The sequence below is a fragment of the Candida tropicalis genome (genome assembly GCF_000006335.3).
Source record: "Candida tropicalis MYA-3404 genomic scaffold supercont3.7, whole genome shotgun sequence".
Lineage (NCBI taxonomy): Eukaryota > Fungi > Ascomycota > Pichiomycetes > Serinales > Debaryomycetaceae > Candida > Candida tropicalis.
This window is the reverse complement of record NW_003020059.1, coordinates 325102-348884: the sequence shown is the minus strand read 5'-3', so window position 1 is coordinate 348884 and position 23783 is coordinate 325102. Positions and strand designations below refer to the sequence as shown.

General features: G+C 32.4%; 7 protein-coding genes across 7 annotated transcripts; 2 read left to right on the top strand and 5 right to left on the bottom strand. All coding sequences in view use genetic code 12, as the record gives it.

Moving 5' to 3' along the window:
• Nucleotides 1–1084: 1084 nt before the first annotated feature.
• CTRG_04986 (uncharacterized protein) lies at nt 1085–2812 on the top strand (the record flags this gene model as incomplete). Its single annotated transcript, XM_002550642.1, has 1 exon — nt 1085–2812. One exon carries the CDS (start codon nt 1085–1087, stop codon nt 2810–2812), a length of 1728 nt encoding a protein of 575 aa, XP_002550688.1.
• A 205-nt stretch (nt 2813–3017) lies between these two features.
• On the bottom strand, nt 3018–4805 carry CTRG_04985 (MFS transporter; the record flags this gene model as incomplete). The annotated part of the gene is made up of 1 exon (XM_002550641.1): nt 3018–4805. One exon carries the CDS (start codon nt 4803–4805, stop codon nt 3018–3020), a length of 1788 nt encoding a protein of 595 aa, XP_002550687.1.
• Nucleotides 4806–5832: 1027 nt separating this feature from the next.
• Nucleotides 5833–7560, bottom strand: CTRG_04984 (uncharacterized protein; the record flags this gene model as incomplete). The annotated part of the gene is made up of 1 exon (XM_002550640.1): nt 5833–7560. The coding sequence occupies one exon, from the start codon at nt 7558–7560 to the stop codon at nt 5833–5835; it is 1728 nt and encodes a 575-aa protein (XP_002550686.1).
• Nucleotides 7561–9396: 1836 nt separating this feature from the next.
• ERG5 (C-22 sterol desaturase) lies at nt 9397–10980 on the top strand (the record flags this gene model as incomplete). The annotated part of the gene is made up of 1 exon (XM_002550639.1): nt 9397–10980. One exon carries the CDS (start codon nt 9397–9399, stop codon nt 10978–10980), a length of 1584 nt encoding a protein of 527 aa, XP_002550685.1.
• Nucleotides 10981–11409: 429 nt separating this feature from the next.
• On the bottom strand, nt 11410–13089 carry UTP18 (Utp18p; the record flags this gene model as incomplete). The annotated part of the gene is made up of 1 exon (XM_002550638.1): nt 11410–13089. The coding sequence occupies one exon, from the start codon at nt 13087–13089 to the stop codon at nt 11410–11412; it is 1680 nt and encodes a 559-aa protein (XP_002550684.1).
• Nucleotides 13090–13416: 327 nt separating this feature from the next.
• On the bottom strand, nt 13417–16401 carry CTRG_04981 (Ran GTPase-binding protein; the record flags this gene model as incomplete). Its single annotated transcript, XM_002550637.1, has 1 exon — nt 13417–16401. One exon carries the CDS (start codon nt 16399–16401, stop codon nt 13417–13419), a length of 2985 nt encoding a protein of 994 aa, XP_002550683.1.
• A 463-nt stretch (nt 16402–16864) lies between these two features.
• On the bottom strand, nt 16865–17962 carry CTRG_04980 (uncharacterized protein; the record flags this gene model as incomplete). The annotated part of the gene is made up of 1 exon (XM_002550636.1): nt 16865–17962. One exon carries the CDS (start codon nt 17960–17962, stop codon nt 16865–16867), a length of 1098 nt encoding a protein of 365 aa, XP_002550682.1.
• Between the last annotated feature and the right edge of the window lie 5821 nt (nt 17963–23783).

Here is a 23783-nt window from a genome sequence, read left to right as displayed (position 1 = left end):
ATCACAGAACAACAATTTTTTCTCAGAGATCTACATTATGATATTGACAACTCCCGACGTTTCTTGTTTGTTTCCATCTACCACCACGCTTATACTAAACTGTACAAACACCTATTCCCATTGCACAAAAGTCAGTTCTTCTACATAACCAACATCATTCTTATCGAAGTTCTCTTCTGGGATAAAATCGTCCTCACTAGTGAAAACAACAATGGTACCCCAAGACATCCCTCCAATAATATCTCCATCCAACCCTTCTAAATCCATAATGGCTTTTGGCATTAATTGTAATTCGTATTTTTTACCTGATGGAGGGTGTCCGATTTTACTGGAATACCATAATGGTTGCCCACCATATCTAAGAACTTGGCCTGGGTTTTCTTGAACCACATTTGTGAATTTCTCAAAACATTTATCTTGCAACATGTTGGCAATTTTACCCGCTTGTGGATTCTCAAATCCCATAGATGTGCCAACTTTCTCGGAAATGTCTTTATCTTGTTTGATATGTGTCCTTATCAAGTTGTTTTTGTACAACGTTTACTTGTTGCAATACAATTGTTCTATTAAAGGGACACGATAAATCAACAAACTATTTTTGATTGGATGCGCACACGTCAATATCTGAAATAGGAAATTATATAGTTGCGCTCAATGATGCGCAATTTTACTCGGTATCAAGTATCACTGGCGGGACGGGCGCCACCACCTCCCCCCCTCCGACCCACAATTGAGGCGAGCCAATTTTTTTTTTTTTTTTTTTTTTTGATTTCTCCACCTCCAAAATTTACTTCAAAGGTTATCCACTCCCGCAATTTTCAATTCTTGATATTTTGTCGCTTCGGCTTTCCTATTTAGGCAATTGACCTCTTATCGCCGGATTTATAATTTCTAATCAATGTACATCAATTTGAAAACATTAGATTTTATAAATTGATAATTGTTTCCCGCTATTCACCCCTCCACCACAATTTTTATACCTTTTATTTTATATTTGTTTTATTTTTTTTTTCAAAATATTTCACTTTCTTTTTCTGTTTCTTATCGACTATATTTTACTTTATAACTAATCCTATACCACAAAATGCCTGAAGCTATTACTTTTGAATCATTCTTAACCAAAGACCCACTTGATAACTATGAAGATCACGAGAAATACACCAAAGAATGGTTGCCTAAAATAGAAAAGTATAGATCTGATTTGGAAAAAGCCACACCTAAGGAACTCACTGTTGAATTGCCAAAACCAATTGACGAGTTGATCGAAGATCAGTTCAATGCTGTGGATTATCTCTACTCTAAGAAATTGTTAACTCCTGAGGAGTTTGCAATTACTGATTTAACAACAACCGAATTGGCAAAAAAGATTGCCCTGGGAGAATTGTCATCTGTTGAAGTGCTTAAAGCCTATGCTCATAGAGCTATCTTGGCACAACAATTTACCAATTGTGCCATGCAGATTTTCATTGATGAGGGTTTGAAGCAAGCTGAAGAAAGAGATAAATATTTCAAAGATACCGGTAAGACTGTTGGTCCATTACATGGTATTCCTATCTCCCTTAAAGAACAAATGAATTATGCTGGGAAAATCACTCATGGGGGATATGTTTCTAAAATTGTTCATGTTCCTGAATCTCATGGTGTAACCACTCTGATTTTAGAAAAATTGGGTGCTGTCTTTTATATTAGAACTACACAACCACAAACATTAATGCACCTTGATTCTAATAATAATTTCACTGGCTTAACTAAATGCCCATTTAACCTTTTACTTAGTTCAGGTGGTTCATCATCTGGTGAAGGTGCGATTGTTGCATATGGTGGTTCATCGATTGGTGTTGGTAGTGATATTGGTGGATCAATTAGAGCTCCAGCTGCATTTTCCGGATGTCATGGTTTCCGTCCATCTACCAGACGTATTTCTACAAAAGGTGGAATTAGTGGTGGTGCAGGTCAAGAATCTGTTCCTGCTGTTGTTGGTCCATTAGGTAGAAGTATTGAAGATTTAGACTTGTGGATGAAAACTTATATAAATGATGGGAAACCTTGGGATTATGATAATTGGATTATTCCTTTGCCATGGCGTGAAGTTAAAACTCCTGCTGTTAATGATTTGACCATTGCAGTCATTAGAGATGACGGATTGGTTAGAGTTTCTCCACCTATTAGACGTGCATTAGATGAAGTTGTCAACAAGTTGAAAGATGCTGGTGCCAAAATTATTGAATTCACTCCCCCAAATACCGAATTGGCCTTTGAAACAGTTAACAAGATGTATAATTGTGATGGTAATTTCAAACAACGTGAATTGTTGTCAACTTCAGGTGAACCATTAAAAAAATTGACCAAATGGAATTTGAATTTTGGTGAAGGATCGAAAGATATTGGTGTTGCTGCTAATAGAGTCTTGAATATAAATAGAGATTCATTAAGGGATGAGTATAACCAATTCTTTGTTGAAAATAATGTTGATATGATATTATCACCAACTTATAATAATGTTGCTCCACATAGTGAAGGGGTTTTCAACTGGTCATACACTGCACTTTTCAATATTCTTGATTTACCAACTTTAGCTTTCCAAACTGGTATTTACCAAGATCCAAAAGTTGACAAATGGACTGAAGAAGACTTACAATACAAGTATAGATCACCATTAGAACAATTTGAAAATGAAAACTATGACCCCGAAAAATTCAAAGGGGCTCCAGTTGGTTTGCAATTATCTGGTAGAAGATACTTTGATGAGGAGGTTTTAGCCGCTGGTAAGGCTATTGTTGACTTGTTGGGTGTTGATTTATATAGTCATTAGATAGATATGTAACAATAGTTTACATTATTTTTATACACAAATTTCTGAAATAATTAATACTGTCAAGAAGACAAAAGTCGTAAAAACAAAAATTACATTAACTGTTTTGTCTATTAAATAATAAATACGTATGGATCTAAAATATTAGAATTATTTTTTGGGGGTGCACGAAGGCTAAGGCTGAGGCAGGGGGCAGGAGATGCAATTATTCCAAGACAAAGGCGTATTTGGATTTATGACGAAGTCTCTTACCATAAATGTAGAAAACAAATGGAACTGGGATCATAAGAATACCAAAACAGCCCAATAAAGTGGCAGCCCATTTAATGGTCAAGTTAGTGAACATTTGACGAGCAAATAATGGGAAAGCAGCACCAAATGAAGATCTAATAAAAGTATTACCAGCCAATGCAGTAGCAGCATATAATAAATAACAATCAATAATATAATTAAAACTTGGAAGGAAAATTGCCATTAATCCATGTCCAACAAATGCAGCACCAATAACTGGTACAATCCAATGAACATGTTCTGGATAATCACCAGTCCAACCTAACCAGAAAATACCAATAACAAAAGTAAATGCACCTACAATCATTGGTTCAAGTCTCATTTCTGGAATCATTTTGCCTCCATTCTTCTCCATAGCACTGATGTATCTTCTTTCAAAAAGAATAATGGTCAATCCACCAAGGAAAACACCAATCAACATGGAAATATATGGTAATTCACCAACACCAGCAGCAAAATGGTAACGACCAATAAACACCAATGGGATAGCAGTAAGGAAAAGGTACAACATACCATAAATAAAACTGTTGTAAATACTGATCAATAACAAAATTGGTTCAGTGAACAACATTTTAATAGGTCTAGAAACATTATTTTCAACAATTTCCTTCAAACTCAACTTAACTTCTTCATGAGGAGCATAGATACCCCAGTTACCTGTTCTTCTTCTTAATTCTTCAGCACGACGAACCAAAACCAAAGGATGGTGTGTTTCTTCCAACAAGAATGTATTCATTGCTAAAGCCAATGAACCAATGATACCACAGAAATAAGCAGTCCATCTCCAACCTAAAGCAGAGTTCTTAACAGTGAAGCCACCAAAGATAGGAGCAAGCATAGGTCCACCAAATAACAACATGGCAAAGATGGTGATAGCAGTACCTCTGGTTCGATTATTAAACATATCAGCCATAACAGCAGGCGCAACAACTAATGGGGCAGCACCAATAAACCCACAAAAGAAACGACAAATCATAATAGTTTGAAGATCTTTGGCAGTAGCAACCGCAAATGAGAAACAAACATAACCTAAACAAGAAGGAACCATAATAAATTTTCTACCAAACAATTCACTCAAAGGACCATAGATAATTGGACCAGCAGCAAAACCAAAAACATACAAGGAAGTAGTTAAAGTTGCAACAGTCCATCCAATATGAAAAATCTCCATCAATTCAGTAGCAGAAGCAGCAAACATGGCAGATCCGACTGAAACAGAAAATGCAGACATACCAACAGAAGCACAATAAATCATTTTTTTATAAAGTGGATAATTATGAGGATGGCCAGGATCATCAGGTCCATCAAATGCAATCATATATGGATCTCTGGATGGTAATGCTGGCGGATATGGTTTACCTCCTCCCATAGGTGGTAATGGTTTACTTGATTGGGTTGCAGTACGTAATAATTCTTCAGTATTTAAAAGACTTCTAGTGGCTCTTCTAGATAATTCAACATTGGATTCTATTCTACTTAATTCATCATCATGTTCAAAGTCATTACCATTTTCATAGTCTTTCATATGTTGTGGAGTAAAACTTGTAACTTCATCTGTAATGGATTGGGAGCTATTCTCCGATGAATCCACAGGCTGATTATACTCCTTGGCATTGACTTCAGATGTTCTAGGAGCTAGTTCACTAGTTGATTCTAAATTTGAAAATGTTTCAGCCGTAGTTTCTGGTGGGGTATTACTCATTTTTGGGTATTTCTTTGGGGGGGTATTATTTAAAAAAAGAAAAGTTTATTAAAATGCAATGATATAAAAGAATATTCCAGTATTATAAGCAATTCTTTTCCAAGGGTACACAAGAAATAACTAAACACTGGCTTGGTTATGAATCAAAAAAAAAATAGCTGTGAAAAAAAAAACCCCTAAATCTTTCTTAAAATGTAAAATTTTTTAAAAAAAAAGAGAAATCGTTTGCTCCATCTTATATACTTTTTTTTTCTTTTTTTTTTTGCTCTTCAACGGAATTAACAGAGTTTTTTCCGTGCAGACAATTCGGGGAGTTGGGTTGGGATGGGGCCATTTGTGCTACCAGTTGGGCATTATTATGATTCTGTATGAAACAGGCAGCGCATCATTTCTTAAATATTTTGGGTCAACGGATTTAGTACCACCAGAAGATATGGTGATAACTCCAACGATATTCAACATTATTCTACAATGCCTTTTCAATTTACACAACAATACTAATTGGTTGTATGTCAAACACCCAACTAGTCGAAAAAAAATTTCCCACAAATTTTCTAAAGAGGAGACAGGTTGGAGAAAATTTTTTTAGTTCTGTAGCTAAAATCATTAATGCCATAGAATACTAATTCATCGTTGTGTAGATCTCTGGCTCTGTACTCGTCGTCCTATTTTTAGTTGCTCCAACGAATATATACATCTAGAAAAAAAAAAAAAGAAAGAATAAATTGAAGGAAATGGAAATTATCCCGATCGGATTTATTCCTATTCCGGACAATACAGTGGCTTATGTGCGATACTCGGCCGAATACCGGGTTTGTCACAAGTTATATTTGAAGTCTTTATCAATTAAAGCCCTAATATTTATAAATACTTAGAAATAACACCGATTAACGGGATTAGTAACCACTATACAAGTATGTAAAGAAAAATGTGCCCCCAGCTGATTACTGATATTCTCGTAAAACTAGAAGGGGGATCATTCATCAGGAAAGGGGGTTTTTTTATTTCCCATCTCTATGATCCTTACCTAATGACTATATAAATCAACACCCAACAAGTCAACAATAGCCTTCCCAGCGGCTAAAACCTCCTCATCAAAGTATCTTCTACCAGATAATTGCAAACCAACTGGAGCTCCTTTGAATTTTTCTGGGTCATAGTTTTCATTTTCAAATTGTTCTAATGGTGATCTATATTTGTATTGTAAGTCTTCTTCAGTCCATTTATCAACTTTTGGATCTTGGTAAATACCAGTTTGGAAGACTAAAGTTGGTAAATCAAGAATATTGAAAAGGGTGGTATAAGACCAATTAAAACCTGCTTCACTGTGTGGAGCAACATTATTATATGAAGGACTGAGAATAAAATCAATTTTATTATTCATCAAATATTCATTATATTCAGCTCTTAATTGATCTCTGATGACATTTAAACGTCTATTCTCCAATACACTAAGTGGTTGTTCACCCGTGCCAAAATTTAAACTCCATTTAGTCAATTTAGTCAATGGTTCCCCTGATTCTGCCAAGTATCCCTTTTGAGAAACATTACCATCTGCATTATACATCTTATTGATTGTTTCGTATGCCAATTCGGTATTTGGTGGAGTGAATTCAATTACTTTAACGCCTGCATCTTTTAACTTGTTGACAACTACATCTAATGCACGTCTAACTGGCGGAGAAACTCTAACCAATCCATCATCTCTAATGACTGCAATAGTCAAATCATTCACTTTAGGAACTTCAACTTCACGCCACTCCATTCTAACCAAAGTTGGATCTAAATTCCAAGGTTTCCCAATATTGATGTAACTTTTCATCCATAATTCAATATCTTCAACGGAACGTCCCATTGGCCCAATGACTGGCATTACACTTTCTTGACCACAAGCTGGACTTTCACATCCAGCAAGAGAGATTCTATTTGCAGTTGGACGTAATCCCAAACAACCTGAGAATGCAGCTGGAATACGAATTGAACCCCCAATATCAGTACCTACACCAAGTGAAGAACCACCAAAGGCAATAAGTGCACCTTCACCAGATGATGAACCACCTGACGATAATAATAAATTGAATGGATTCTTGGTAAGTCCAGTAATATTGTTGTTACTATCAGTATGCATCAAAGTTTGTGGTTCATTGGTACGAATATAAAATACAGCACCTAAGTTTTCTAAAATTTGAGTAGTAACACAATGATCTTTGGTTATATTGTCGAGACGTGATACATAACTGGCATGAGTGATTTTATCCTTGTATCCTAAATGTTCCTTAAGGGATATAGGAATACCATGTAATGGCCCAACAGTCTTACCGGTATCTTTGAAATATTTATCTCTTTCTTCAGCTTGCTTCAAACCCTCGTCAATGAATATTTCCATACCACAATTGGTAAATTGATGACAGATAATTGCTCTATGAGCATAAGCTTTAAACACTTCAATAGATGTTAACTCTCCCAGGGCAATCTTCTTTGCCAATTCAGTGGTTGGTAAATCGGTAATTGCAAACTCCTCAGGAGTTAACAATTTCTTAGAGTAGAGATAATCCACAGCATTGAACTGATCTTCGATCAACTCGTCAATTGGTTTTGGCAATTCAACAGTGAGTTCCTTAGGTGTGGCTTTTTCCAAATCAGATCTATATTTTTCGACTTTAGGTAACCATTCTTTGGTGTATTTCTCGTGATCTTCATAGTTATCAAGTGGGTCTTTGGTTAAGAATGATTCAAAAGTAATAGCTTCAGGCATTTTGTGGTATAGGAATAGTTATTGATACGTTTGGGTATACCTTATAAAAAAAGTACAAATTTTTTCTTTTTTATTTTATAAATTCAAGAAATTTAAGGACAGTTTTATATTAGACTCATCTTATTGTTATTTTGTAGATCTGTCATGATTTTAAATTTTTTTTAAACTTCATATGATAGGAAAAGTCACAATTGCTAGGCTTAGAAATTCGAACCGATCTAAATTAAGAGGGCGGCTAGAGAGATTTCTTTTTTTAAAACAAAAAGGAAATCCTATAAGCCAAAGATTTACAATTAAGAGAAAACTTCTATTGCATTTAGTGTTGTGCCTGTAATGTTTAACACTTTGCATCATGTATTATCATTTGGGTGCATCTCCACTTCTATACCATTTGTGAACGGAAACATATATCCGCGCTTACGCGTCGAGGTTTATAAACGCCATAACAAAGAAAAAATTTAGCATATTGACTGCCTAATTGAGAAATGAAGCGCGGCTGGTTCTATTATGTGCACAAGGAGTTTCGCAACAAGATTCCGAGACAAGAACTCTATGTGCTGTTGATAACAGTTATACTAATGTAAAGACCCAGTTCTATTTAATTTAATCTAATGCGATGTGCTGGATACAGAATGTGTAAACCAATCATCATGCGTGCATTTCGCGAGGTCTGTTGTGCTACATTAATTTGAGAGACAACTTCTATAGCGATAATAAGCTTCAATCCCCTCCATCAAATGCTACTAAAGTTACACTATTGTTGACCACTGCAGTATGTGATTATTAACACAGAATTAATTCATATTATCTTTTGGGATTTTCTTTACTTTTTTGTATATACTTTTCAAGAAAAATCAATTTTCATGGAGAATCAAGAACACGACAATTTCCACATACGCTCCTGTTATTATACTACAAAATCAATGATCTGTTTACTCTGCTATTTCTTAAACAATTTTAGACCATTTATAAACTCTTTTATATTAGTTATTTTATGGGTAAATCACGTGACAACCAATCACGCTGTAGTATCGTGTATATACGTACAAAACACGTAAAAAAAGGATAAATCGGTTAAATCTGGAATAATCCAAAGATAAAAAAAAAAAAAAAGAAATTCTTTTCATTTTACCCGAAATGGCACAAAACCAATTAAACAATGTAAAAAAAATTTTTGCGGTGCGAGCAAAAAAAATTAAATTTTTGAGGAACGATCGTATAAAATTCTATTTTTATTTGTCGACCCGCGTCAACCACTACCACGGCCACCACCCTTGCTGCTGCGTCGATGCTACCACCATCTTCTTCTTTTCTGTTTTTTTGTTAGAGCCACAGCGTATAACGAAAGAAACCTGTAAGTCTAATTAACCGTACGATGATTTGATAAATTTCAATCAACTGATTACCGTACAGATGGATTTTAATCTTCAGCAGACATATCTCATCTTGATCATGAACTGCGCTGTAATTTGGTCCTTCAGCCCAGGGTCATTCTTATGACAATGACCAATGAGAGTATCTCGTTATCTAGTTACTACTACATCACTCATTCCTTCATGTCGTATAGGCTATTTAGGAAAACTAAGGTTTCTAAAAATTTCTTCCCTCTTCATCTTCTTGTTCATAATCATCTTCTTTGTCTTTGAACTTCTCAACATATCCCGTGTATAGCAAAAAACAAAAAACTAAAAAAAAAAAAAAATTTAGAAATTAAAATAAATCACAAATATTCAAAACAAGACAATTTAAAACAAAAAAAAAAAAATATAAAAATTATATTCACCTTTCTTTCTTCCTTCTTGATTTTGATTGAACCATACTCCCATTATAAACACAATGAGTGTCAATACTACTTCTCCAGTTGTGGATAGTATTAGTGATAATGCTACTACATATTTGAGTACAAAATATATCATCGATAGTTTATATTCAACTTATCAACAAGCTTCATGGTTACAAATCATTTTAACCTCAATCATTCTCATTTTGACTTATGATCAAATCCTGTATCAAATCAATAAAGGTTCAATTGCTGGTCCAAAATTCAAATTTTGGCCAATTATTGGTCCATTCTTGGAATCTTTAGATCCAAAATTCGAAGAATATAAAGCTAAATGGGATTCTGGTGAATTGAGTTGTGTTTCCATTTTCCATAAATTCGTTGTTATTGCTTCTTCTCGTGATTTAGCTAGAAAGATTTTAGCATCTCCAAAATACGTTAAACCTTGTGTTGTTGATGTTGCTGTTAAAATTTTAAGACCTTCAAATTGGGTTTTCTTAGACGGTAAAGCACATACTGATTACCGTCGTTCTTTGAATGGTTTATTCTCCCAAAGAGCTTTGGAAATTTACATTCCAGTTCAAGAAAAATACATGGATATTTATTTAGATAGATTCTGTAAGTACGACGGTCCACGTGAATTCTTCCCAGAATTTAGAGAATTGTTGTGTGCTTTATCTTTGAGAACTTTCTGTGGGGATTACATCACTGAAGATCAAATTGCTTTAGTTGCTGATAACTATTACAGAGTCACTGCTGCTTTGGAATTGGTCAATTTCCCAATCATTATTCCTTACACTAAAACTTGGTACGGTAAGAAGATTGCTGATGATACCATGAAGATTTTTGAAAATTGTGCTGCTATGTCCAAGAAACACATTAATGAAAATAATGGTACTCCAGGTTGTGTTATGGATGAATGGATTTACTTGATGAAAGAAGCTAAAGAAAAACACTCTGATGATCCAGATTCCAAATTATTGATTAGAGAATTCTCCAACCGTGAAATTTCCGAAGCCATTTTCACTTTCTTGTTTGCTTCTCAAGATGCCTCTTCTTCTTTGGCTTGTTGGTTATTCCAAATTGTCGCCGACAGACCAGATGTTGTTGCCAAGATTAGAGAAGAACAATTGAGAGTTAGAAACAATGACCCATCTGTTAAATTGTCCTTGGATTTGATTAATGAAATGACTTACACCAATGATGTTGTTAAAGAATCTTTGAGATACCGTCCACCAGTCTTGATGGTTCCATATGTTGTTAAGAAAGCTTTCCCAGTTACTGAAAAATACACTGCTCCAAAGGGTTCTATGCTTATCCCAACTTTGTACCCTGCTTTACATGATCCTGAAGTTTATGATGAACCAGATTCTTTCATTCCAGAAAGATGGGCCACTGCTTCTGGTGATATGTACAAACGTAACTGGTTGGTCTTCGGTACTGGTCCACACGTTTGTTTGGGTAAGAACTATGTCATGATGTTGTTTACTGGTATGTTGGGTAAATTTGTCATGAACTCTGATATCATTCATCACAAAACTGCATTATCTGAAGAAATCAAAGTTTTCGCTACTATTTTCCCTAAGGACGATGTTATTTTAGAATGGAAAAAGAGAGATCCGTTAGCTGCTTCTAATTAAGTGAACTTTGGCTCTCACAAGTCAGAAATGACAATATTTTAGTGATTTTTTTTGTTAGTTTGTTTAAAAAACTCATTTGTTTTATATTCACTTTTTTTTATTGATAGATCTGGTTCAGCAAGAAAAAGAGTATACCTATTTCTTTCTTTGGTTTTACATGATAGCATTTGGTATACTTTCTTTTCTTTTTCTATTTTTCTTTTATACATATTTTTTATTGTTAATACTTTTTGATTTTGGTCATAGTATTGTTGTTTATGGTTTTATCTAATTTGTTGTTATCTCAGTACATATATATATATATGTTTAACAACCATCAATATATTCAACTTTATTGTTACAATTTTGTATGTTTATTACTTCCATCAATTACTATTTATTTACATCTGTATTCTATCTATTAAAAACAAAACTTATACGCCCAGTTTCTTAGTAATGATTTAATCTCCATAATGTAACTTTACCTGCTTGATTACCAATGGCCAACATTTCATTATTTGGAGAGAATTCAACACAAGTAACTTTACCTAATGGAGTACCACTGGTTGGCCAATTATTATAAACTGAACCAGAAGGTAAATGAACCAATCTTAATGCATCACGTTTAGCTCTTGAGGCAATACATAATAATTGTCCATCATGATTAAACATTAAAGTTGAAATTGAAGTAACCAAATTTTCAACAGTTTTAATTGGTTTTGGACGTACTGTATCTTTCAAGAATGTATTTCGATCATAAATATTAACAATACCATTATTATTACCGATAGCAATGAAACGATTATTTTTACCACCGATTTTTAATTTTGTTATACCAACTCCACCTTCATCATACCATTTACGAATGATTTTATTTGGTGATTTATTAGTTAATTTATCTGGTAATTCAAATTCCCATACTTCACCAGCAGTATTTATAATCATTATAAATGATTCATCATTTGAAAATTCAAAATCAATTATTGTTCCTTCAATTTTAAATCCATGAATCCATTGACCTGTTTTACCATTAAGTAAATTACACCAACCATTATTACCAGTTAATCCAATGAATTTACCTGATGAAGAAATTTTAAAATATTCAAATGATTTTTGAGTTTGTTCATGTCCATATAATCGATTAATTTTTTCAACTTCTCCATTATTTAAATTAATTTTATTCATATATTTTCTTCTACCACTTGAAAATAAAACATTATTTAAATTTGGTGAAAATTGAATTTTCATAATTGGACAATTTTTTAAAAAATATGAAGTTATGAAATTATTTGATTTACCATCAATTTGATAAAATCGAATTGTTTTATCAAATCCTGCAATTGATAATATTGGAAATTGAGGATGAAATGACATTGATTGAATACTTGATTTAGAACTTTTTTTGAAATTTGCATTTTTTAATCTTGTTATTGATATTTTATTTGGTGAAATTAATTTCAATTGTTTTGTAATTGTGAATTTTTCAGTTTTTGATAATACATTCAATAATGAACTTGATTGATTAGTAAGATTTTGTTCATCACTCACTTCTTCATTTTCATTATCCTCCTCCTCATCATCATCGTCGTTAAAGTTTTCTTCTTGATCTTCTATATCTTCTATCCATTGAGGACGGGGATAAATTTTTTCAAATTGAGATCTTAATCTAATAATATATGATTTCCCTGAAATAACTGAATCTTGAGGAGTTTTTCTTAATTTCTTTAATTTATCAGATGATAATAAAGATATATTTAATCTTTCATCATCACTATCTTCCCAAGCATTTTCTTCATCACTATCTTCTTCATCTTCCTCTTCCTCATCTCTTTCTTCTTCCTCACTATCAATATCCATATTATCTTCATTATTTGGTTCAGTTCCATCATCAATGAAAAATAAATCATCATCTTGTAATTCGTCTCCATCAGATTCTCCATCTTCATCAGATTTTCCATCTCTATCATCATCATTATCTTCATCCTCATCTGAATAATCATATAAATTATCTAATTTTTTCAAATTGTTTTCAAACCCTGATGCATCCCCAAATACATATTTCTCTAATAGTAATTCTTCTTCATCTTTAGGAGGTATTATAACTTCCTCTCCTTCTTTATTTGTAGGCATATTTTTAACTGGTAGTTGAAGTTGTAAAAAAACCAATTGGGATTCTTATAAATTATACTAGGAAAAAAAAAAAATTTCAGTTCCTTATTCATTTTAGAAAAAAAAAAAAAGAAAATCTGTTGATGAGATGAGAATACTACTAAGTCGTGTATTTACGCACAGGAATATCTCAATTGAGAAGACGGTTGGTGATAGATATATCAAGATGGATCAATATGAAGTGACAACTTGACCGATCATCACTTTTTTCATTAAATAATATACGTGGTAGTCATTTATATTAGTTGTTACTTACAAAGGGTAATAGAATAAAATTATACACAGCCATTACTTACCTTTCATGTTTGATACAAAAGTAACAAAATATTTTTTAAAATCCTTCATTTGTAAAATTTTCAAATTTGAACAGAAATCATTACACAACTCTTGTGACATTCCCATGTTGATCAAATAATTACCCAAATTCTTAATCACTTCATCAGAATTCTTCAATTCAAATGACTTCAATAAAATTGCCAATTCTTGGGCAATCAATCTATATTGAGCATCATTTAAGTTAAATTCTGCATTGTTGAATGGTAAAACAAATGATAGATTAATAGCTTTATCCATCAAAAATGTATCGATGCCAATTACTGGTGGCAAAACAGTTGAATATTTATCCTCATTATCCTCTAATTTTCCACCATTACCAAAAATATTTACAAAATTGGTGATTTGAGTAACTGCAGCCCTACTAGTTGTTGGATCACTTAAATCCATTGAATAATCAAATATTTTGTTCATCACTTCTGGTAACTCTTGTCTGTTGGTTTCTGTTATTAATAAACTTGAGCAATGATTTAAAACTAATGAACTGATAAAATTAACCAAGGATTTTTTTAAAGTATTTTTATCTCTAAGGATATCTGGTCGTAAACTTTCATCTTCTATAACTGGATTAGATAAAGTTTCAAAAACTTTTTGAAATAATGGAGTTACAAAATTGTTTAATAACTGATAAATATTTTCGTCCTTTTGATAATTATGCACAATTTGTCCCAAGAAACTTAAAAAGTCACTTAATTCACTGATTTTTAAATTAGGTGCCGACCAGATAACAGTGATCAATTTAGTTAAATGAGAACTGATAACTGAACCGTTCTTGAAAATAGGGATAAATCTGGCAAATGCAAATCTGGCAGCATCTCTGATGATTTCATGTTTCGGGAAATTTTCTAATGTTATCAACACAACTTGAGCTGCGTTATTGATTTTATCGACAACTTCGACGGAGAACTTCAACCCATTTTCATAATCATAGCCTCTAACAACTGTACCAAGGGCCATTAATGAATGATGTGCTTGTAAAACAACAAGAGCATCACGCTGTGGTTCTGAAATGGAAATACATTTTTCCAAATCACTGAAAAGAGGTTGAAATATTAAATCAATCAACTTCAGTTTCAACTCCGCCATTTCTTCAGGAATTAATGAGATTAACAAACCCATAGTTTCAAAAAGATATTGTTGATTGTTAAAGTTCCCGTTATCAACAACATCGTCATCTTCGTCTCGTGTTGGCAACTCGGCTTTAACCACCAACAAAGGTTGTAACTTGACCACAATCGACTCTATCAAAGCTTCGTTGTTCAATTTTGGCTTAGTTAACTTCATGAATCTGAAAAACAAGTACCAACTTCTCAATCGAACTTTCTCAAATTCATTAAACAAACCCAATGGGCTGGTGAAGATTTCTAGGATACGAATAATCAAGTCATCTTTATTAGATAAAAAATTATAATGCTTGACAACCAATTCAAAGAAACCCGATTGGATTTCTGGATGATTGATTTTTAAAATAAAATCGGCATTGATCAATTTGATTAAAAATTCCTGAAAAATCATATATGGTTTACTTTGATCAATTTCTTTTTTAGGAATTTGGAAAACATTCATTCTAATGCTATCAGAAAAATTGTTCAATTCATACAAACCCAATTCGATCTTTCTCCAATTGGTATGGTTGCTGTTATCAAAGATAGATTCATTGATCACTATTGGAATGGCATTCAAGTATAAATCAGGTTCCAATACAGCAATAGAATCATGGAAAATCTTCAATCTACTTCTGAATTCCAAAAATTGTGCATGGGCATCTTCATCCAGTACTCCATCGTCATCTTCGTCGTATTTCATTTTCAAGATAATTTTATTCAATAAAGTTGACATCAATTCCATATTATACAAATCACGATGCTTCTTACTAATTCCCAAGAATTGTTGAATGAATGGGAAAACGTGTTGAGAAACATCATCATAGTCATGACTCAAGAATGTGAAAATGGATGGCCATAATTTAAACAATTGTCCATTGACTTGTTGAATCAAATTTGGTTCGTTTTCCAATACAATTAACAATTCTTGACCAATTTGGTTCAATAATTTGCACACGTATTCCAGAAACTCGATATCATCAGTTAAATCAAGAGAACCAATGATATCGGTCAAGTTCAACATAGCAATCAATTCCAATTTATTTGATGGCGGCGTTTTTTTCGCAATGATATCAACCAAAGTTTCACAAGTGGTGTTTCTTTGTTGTTCTCTGGTTAAGTATCCAAAAATGGAATTGATAAATCCAGGAGAAATAAACAAGCTAATATCCATCCAATTGACGTATTGACCAACGATAGTTAAAGTATTATCCAAGATTTCATCGGAATTTGAATGATCTGACAAGATTTTGATCCAACTATTAACCAACTGTTGCATATCATTAACACGGATACCATCTTTTAATAAATTGTTTCTTTCTTGAATTTCTTGGGACCTAGTGATATATTTGTCGCCAATTTCCAGATGAATGGCAAGTAAAATTCTGGTATAATAATCTACAGCTAGTTGATTGTTTCCATCTATTAAAACAAACAAATCTTTAATGAAATTTGGATAAATATTTAAATAAACTCGACAAAATAATTTACCAAAAATCTGTGCAAATTTGTTTCTTAAATGTGTAGGATCTCGTACGTTTGAATTAATATAATCATTCAAGATTTTAAAAACTTGTTGATTTAAAGTGTACAATTGCTCATCTGACTTAATAGCTAGTTGTAGCTCGATATTCTCATCAATGACTTGGTAGATGAAGAATTTAAGACCCTCATTGATGGTGGTAGTAGATGATTTGACCAAGATTTCTACACATGATTTATAACCTTCGGGAGTAGATTTGATTTGGTTAATAAAATCAAAAGCTTGAGTCTTCAATGAAGGATCAGCTGTCCCACTAAGTGCTATCTCCACAGCTTGATGTATTTGTTGTTCCATGTATTAAATAGGGAGACGTAACTCGTTTTCTTTTTTATTTAATATTAGTGTTGTCTGTGATGTGGTTGTCAAACAAAAAAAAAAAGATGGTCTGAAATTTGATGCTATATTATTCTGAGTAACAACACGATGCAATAAAGTAAAAATTAAACTATAGATATTAGATGCGATAATACGACAAAGTGTGGATGAAGGCTGTGGTGATTATAATGATCAATGAATGAGTGAGTGAGTGAATACAGGGATCAATATGAATGAAGATTGGGTATCAATGACAATGTTGTCTCCGTGATGATCAAGACTAAAAAAAAATTTATATTGATCTTGTGAGTGAGTAAGTGAGAGTGGGCGAGTTGGAAATTTTTCTTACAACCAAAACGAAAAAAAAAATGAAAAAATGAAAACGAAAAATTTTTTTCTTTACTTTTTCAGAACTTATATTTCGTACACGTATACACGACTCTTAATCCAATACAGCATATTTCTTCAAATGATTTGGTATAGCATCATACAATCCCTTTTGTTCTAACCATGATTTAGAAAAGATTCTATCAGCATATTTATGAGCAGAATCAGCTAATATAGTGACGACATTACTGTTTTCTGGTAAGGTCTTGGCAACTTCAACAGCTGCAACAACATTCAATGCACCAGTACCACCAACATATAACCCTTCTTGATCCAACAATCTATAAATCATGGCAATTGATTCTTCATCAGGAATTTTCAATGCGTCGTCGATAATTGCAATATCTGATTTCAAATTATCAGTGACTCTTCCTTGTCCAATACCTTCAGTGAATGAAGATCCACCTCTGATCATTTCTTTACCATTGGATTTGATATATGAGTACAAAACTGAACCTGGAGGATCAGCTAAAACAGCTTTAACTTTACCATTGGAGATATCTTTCAAATATCTACTAGTACCAGCAAATGTACCACCAGTACCTGTTGAACAGGTGAATGCATCAACTTTACCATCCAATTGAGCCCAAATTTCCGGTCCGGTGGTTTCAATATGAGCTTGTCTGTTGGCAACATTATCAAATTGATTAGTCCAAACAGCATTATCCAAACTCTCTGCATGTCTTTTAGCCTGATGATTGTAATTTTCTGGATCAGTGAATGCAACAGCAGGAACAGGATAAACTTCAGCACCTAATAATCTTAAAGTTTCAATTTTGTTTTTACTTTGAGTGTTTGGCATGTAGATGACACATTTATAACCTCTTGCTCTACAAACATGAGCTAATCCAATACCTGTATTACCTGCAGTTCCTTCTACAATAGTACCACCAGGTTTAATTAATCCTTTTTCTTCTGCATCTTTGATAATATACAATGCTGCTCTATCTTTAATAGATCCACCTGGATTCATGAATTCTCCCTTGGCATAGATATTACGACCAATAGATTCTGAAATTCTAGGTAATTTCAAAAGTGGAGTATTACCAATTGCCCCAGGAAAACCAGTCTCACTAACCAATGGAATAAATGGAAGTTTGATTGGTTTATTAGCGGTTATTGAGATTGTTCTTTTAAATGTTCTCGATAACATCTTGTATGAATATGTATGAATATGTTGCTGTTGGGGCAGAGGAAAAGCAATGTACTATCAAAGTCAATTATTATTGTTGAAATCTAAGGTTTTTTTTTATCGCTGTTTGTGTGTGTGTCCAATGAAACGAAAAAGACGGATTTAAAGATGCTATTTCACGTGACTAATCACAAACACGTGACTTTTGTTTCATTTCGTGTATGAACCAATAAAATACAAGATCGAAAAAAACAAAAAAAAATAACAAAAACCCTGTAAGGGTTCATTGACCCTTTGCACACGACTAATATTTTTTTTGTTCTTTTTTATTTTTGTTCAACTTGATGAAATGAATTTCCCAAATTTTGTAGCACTGATGCAAGAATGAAATAAAAAGCAATTTAACTTGATATGTATTCGTGTTGCTAATCTGATGGATCATATGATAAATTTATTGCAGAAGAATGTTCTGGTTGTCTTTCCAAAGAGAAGAAAAACTAGATGATACGTGGTGCATCACTTTATAGCTGCTGATTGTTTACTTAATTATAATGAATGGAGAATGAGGAGGCTGGAGTTGGTATTTAGTATATTTGTTAGTTCGTAGTTAGATGATACATAATATTACTAATTTATTTCTCAATTCAAAGAATAAAAACAAGAATTGCTACTTCAGGGTATTATTAGTTTCAGTACCATGTAGTTGTTGCTATTTGTAGAATGCATAAATTGTTAAACCAAAAAATATAAAAGAATTCAACAAAGAATACATAATATATTATAGCAAGCCTCACGGAATTCGGGAACATTGTCGGAACTTTTGTACGAAAAAAGGGTACGTACTCCTTGCTATTTTTTTTTTTTTTTTGGAAATCATCAAATTCAGCCTCGTGTGTTGAAGTTTGTCTACAATATAAAAAGACCTTAAGAATGACGAATACACTTTGCATAGCAATTGAACTATTAATGGTATACTGTTTTAAAAGAGAATTAGTCGATGAGATCCACTATAAATAAAGAGATTCTTAGTTCCCCCCGGTTTATTTCATTAATTCTTCAATGAAACTTAACAGCAATAACGGAGTTGTAAATGGTATATATAGGTATTTTATTTTTTGAAAATTTCATTTGTCATTCCAAAACCAACGACAGTAAGACAAAATCCGTCAAAACTTAACCAATTTTACGCTCTGTTGTCTCATCGAAAATCGACCGCAGATCTTTATTTTAATATATAGAATTCATGTATTGTAGATCTTTTGGAGAATATTTTATACATTTATTTTTTTGTTTTTGTAATCGATGACATGATGATGATGATGAGGGAGAGAAAGTTTACTTACTCAATAAAGATCTCACATTGAGCATTGCATATAGAGAATGAAATTTGTATTTATTGCTACTCTTGAATTCATTCTTTTCTTGCTTGTTCATTCGCCACTTGCATTACATAGACTGTTTATTAGTTTAGCTCTTTCTCTATGTTTTTCTCTATTAAAAACTGTTCTTCGTTATCAAAAGAGAACAATCTAAGTTGAACAAATAAGGAAATAGACATGTAATGCAATGCAACGGTTTGAATCCCTTGCTTTATTTTAAATGTATTATGTAAGCAGTTCTTAAAGTAGCAAGAATAATGGTTAAATACCAAAGATAATATTAACAAATACTTCTAATAATAGCAATATCAGGAATCAAATTCATATATAATCACTTTCATGCATGACAAGATACATGGACCCATAGATAAGTAAATTCACAGATACATGTACAATATATATATCCTAATAAGAAAGGGAATATAACTCCATGACCCACCAAGCTCATTGAACTTGAAATTTCTGGTTCCTGATGAAATATGTAAACCCACCAAAAGTACAATACTACAAGAAATAATAAAAATATAAAAAAAAATTGAACAAACAACAACGATAATAACAACAAAAAGCCCTCAACTGGAACGAGAATGCTTTTCTTGTTCATCTGTGGTGTTTATTGACAGTTATTAATGGCGATGACATTGAGGTGGAAGGCCACACATTAAACGGCTCAAGTATGATGAAATTGCATTTGAACAAAATTACTGATTGAATAATTTCAGCTGGAGTGTTTCACAACCTGAGATTCGTGGTTTACAATTATCAATAATCAGCTATAAGTTATACTAGTTGTGAGTGGGCCAAGAATACGCGGGAACATTTTATTACTACAACGAGATAAGAGGGACCCTGGTGGGGGAATTTAAACAACTTCTACCGCCGCAATTATCTCCACTTGCAATACACGTTGTTATTTCCCTTACTCCGCGGACTACTAATTTTATAGAACAAACTAATCGGTGTATCATCTAATTTTGGGTGTGAATGTAAAATTTCCTTTTTCTTATGATGGTGCTAAATTCCGAACAGATATGAAATTCTTTTTTCTGAATTGATTCCATTTCCGAGCCGTAGTTTGCTATTCAACATAAAATGGATATGGTAAATTATGGCAAATTTTTAGGGGGGAGATAAACGAAGTAGAAGATTTTGTTTATTTGCTTTTCTTGTTCTTGCTACATGAATACAATAGGGTAAGAATAAGAGAGGGAGGGTTACATAATCTATGGTTTAAACTAAAAAAAAAAAAAAAACAATCCTAACCCCCAAATTTCAAATTTTTAAGGAATAGTCGGAAAGAACTTCACTTTTTCCTACCTTCTTGCAATTGAAAGATATGAGTTTGTTTTATTGTTAATGAGTAGAATCATGAAATTTCATTTGAATTTCATTATTTCAAAAATATTTTTTATTTTTTATATATATTTTATTTTTACTGCAATTACAGAACCCTTGTACATCTTAAATTCAATCTGCGATGGTTTATGATTTTAAGAAACGCAAAATTGAAAGTTTTTGTTACTCCAAGAGTGACCACTACCAATTGTTATTTAGTTTTTGTGTTAGTAATAAATGACTTGGTGTTTGAGTAACCTTTTATGTCTACTTGGATGAAATTAAACATGAAAGCAGAAATATTATTTTTAAATGTAGGGTTGAACAATATTTTGTGTATTTCTAAGCAATGCTACTCTTTGGGAAATGGGGGCTGAATCAAAATGAAAATGCAATGACAACCCTTGAATCAAATTCAAAATTATGCAATTGCTTATATATGCATTGATGATTGTTGAGTCTAAGTACTGTTATGAATTGCATCAGGAGAATTTCAAAAATTGGTTAAAAAGAAACTACTGGATCTTGAATAATCCAAAGAGCAAAATAAAATCCCTTCAAACAAGGCTTTTCTGTTGGAATTAAAGATGAGGAGATTCATCTACATGAATTAAATAAGCTATTGTTAACTCATAACAATGATCAGGATTTTATTTTTTTTTTTTTCTGAAAATTCATCTCAAGTTGAATATTCCTTTTTGTTGACCTAGACAAAACTAAAAACGAAAAGAAAGCTAATCTACTAAATCCCTTTGCAACTGGACTTTACAGGTACGATACAGGAATCAAAATCTCTTTCCCATTGAAAGGGTTTTTCTTCTGACGTTCATCATTTTTTTTTTTTTGTTGATTGTTCAAATCAGCTTGGTAGTATCACAAAATAAATCTGTTGAACTAAACTAAAAGCAATAAAAAGTTAAGCCCTAACATTGAAGTGTACATTTGAAACACAGTACCAATAGTCATCTTTAGTGGTTTCACCTCGACAAGTACCTACCATCACCATTAATATTGCACTTGTAAAACCGGACATAGACTGTTGTGCTTATATTTGGTAATAGGTATCACTACAGACGTTTTGTGTGTGTTCTTAAAAAGTGTTCATAATTCCGTGTTACTTTCGGCATCATCCCGATGTAGACTGTCTTATTATACAGAGAAATGTATAAACGTACATAATTTCAAGAACTGTTCAGTGGCATTGACAAGTATACGCAAGTACATAATTTCATCTCTTTGGGAAGTTGTTTCTGATAATGGAAATTTGACTATTTTGCAAAAGCCTTCATGGAATTTCAACTTTACTTTCAGTTATTATTATAATAGGAAGCTAAACAATCAGTTATCTTCCTTTCCTGTTTCTCTCATTAGAATCATTACTTCATTGTTCATTTTTGAGTATTACGTAATCATTTAATAACAAATATCTAAAACAATAATTAAACCGAGTTACATATGCAATGCAATGTACGAGCATTATAACCCTACATTATGATAAACTAGTATTTATGAAAGCAAACATGAACAAGAAGAAATAATAATAAAAAAAAAGAAACCAACAAAATCAAATCACCATTACAACTATGTGCAAGTACATCAACAATCAAGAGAACAATAAATTCAACATCTAACTCTTTGTTGTCGACCTCAGAGTGGTAGGACAATTACCTGTTAAATTATTCAACCCATCGCCTCTTCTTCTATTCTACCTGTCTACCTCCTCCTTGGTTCCTTTGTCTTAATGAGCCTTCACTGGTTGATGCAGTTACGAAAATAGAAATCTTACATGACTCAAAAATAAAAATTCAATAGTATCCCCCCTCTCATCACAATGGCATCAACTTCCTTATTGTATCAAACTTACGTTAATTGTTCATCGTTTCATGTTTCAATCTTTAAGAAATATCATCAAGGGACAAGTCAATTAAAAGGGAATGAAATTTCAACAGAATTTTTTTTTTTTTTATTATTCTTATTATATTAGATTTATTTTGACAATACAATTATAAATCCGATATTGTTCATCGATTTGTATGTTTTTGTACTGTGGTTCAATTGCATAATTGATATTGTTCTTTAAAAATACAAGAGTGATTAATAATCAGGCAATTCATAATAAATCTCTCCTCAAGATTTGGTATTGTTATTAAAATGATCATATTTGGTGATGATTTCAATTATTCCCTTATTGTTCAATCTAACCCGATCGTTTATCATTCATTCACAAACAGGATGGTAATTTTTGTTGAATTATGAATATCAGGAAATGATTACTAAACAATGAAATGGAAATCTGATCTATACAATGACTTACGAATAGAAGTGATACCTTCACAGTAATAAAAGTGGAGATTATTAATAGAACGCAAATTTTGGAGGTAACCATTATATTACCGTATTATTTGAGTAGGATTTATTATTGATTATTATAATTTATCCTGTACTAGAGGTGAAATCAGATAAATACGTATCCCCAATAATCATCAACAAAATAAAGAACCCTCTCATAACCTGATATTTACATTGTGTATCCTTACCACAATTACTCAACAAAATTTCAGAAGTTTTTGCTGGTTGTTTCAAATAGTTAAGAACAATTCACTATGGCAAAAAAAATAACCAGAAGAAAACCATTGGTTTTGATGATGCTTTGCTATTTCCTCAAGTCTTTATCCGCTCTCAATACAAATTCAGTAGTTGTGTGTTATGTAATGGTTAAGTCATGGTTACTGCATTTTCCAATCTTCATTCTTGTGTTTGATTTTATATTTGCTTGTCCTTAAATTAAACTGTTAGTAATGGGGGGAGAGAGAGAGAGAGGAAGGTAGGGAGGTAGGGAAGGAAGGATTATTCCCATTGCATGAAGATTTAATCCCAATGAAGTAATTTTAAAATATCTTTAAAATATCATAACCATAGTAATGCAATTCATATTAAATTTCAAAAAAGCAAAACAGAAAACCCGTGAGAGAAAACGTGAGTTGATTTGGATTATAGAAAGACGTAAGATGATTTAAAAATCATGCATAATAATTAATGAAATTTGTGATAAAAGTAATAAAGAGTGTTTATTAGTAACTTGAATGTGTGATCTATAAAGATCTTTACATGTTAAACGTATGTTATTA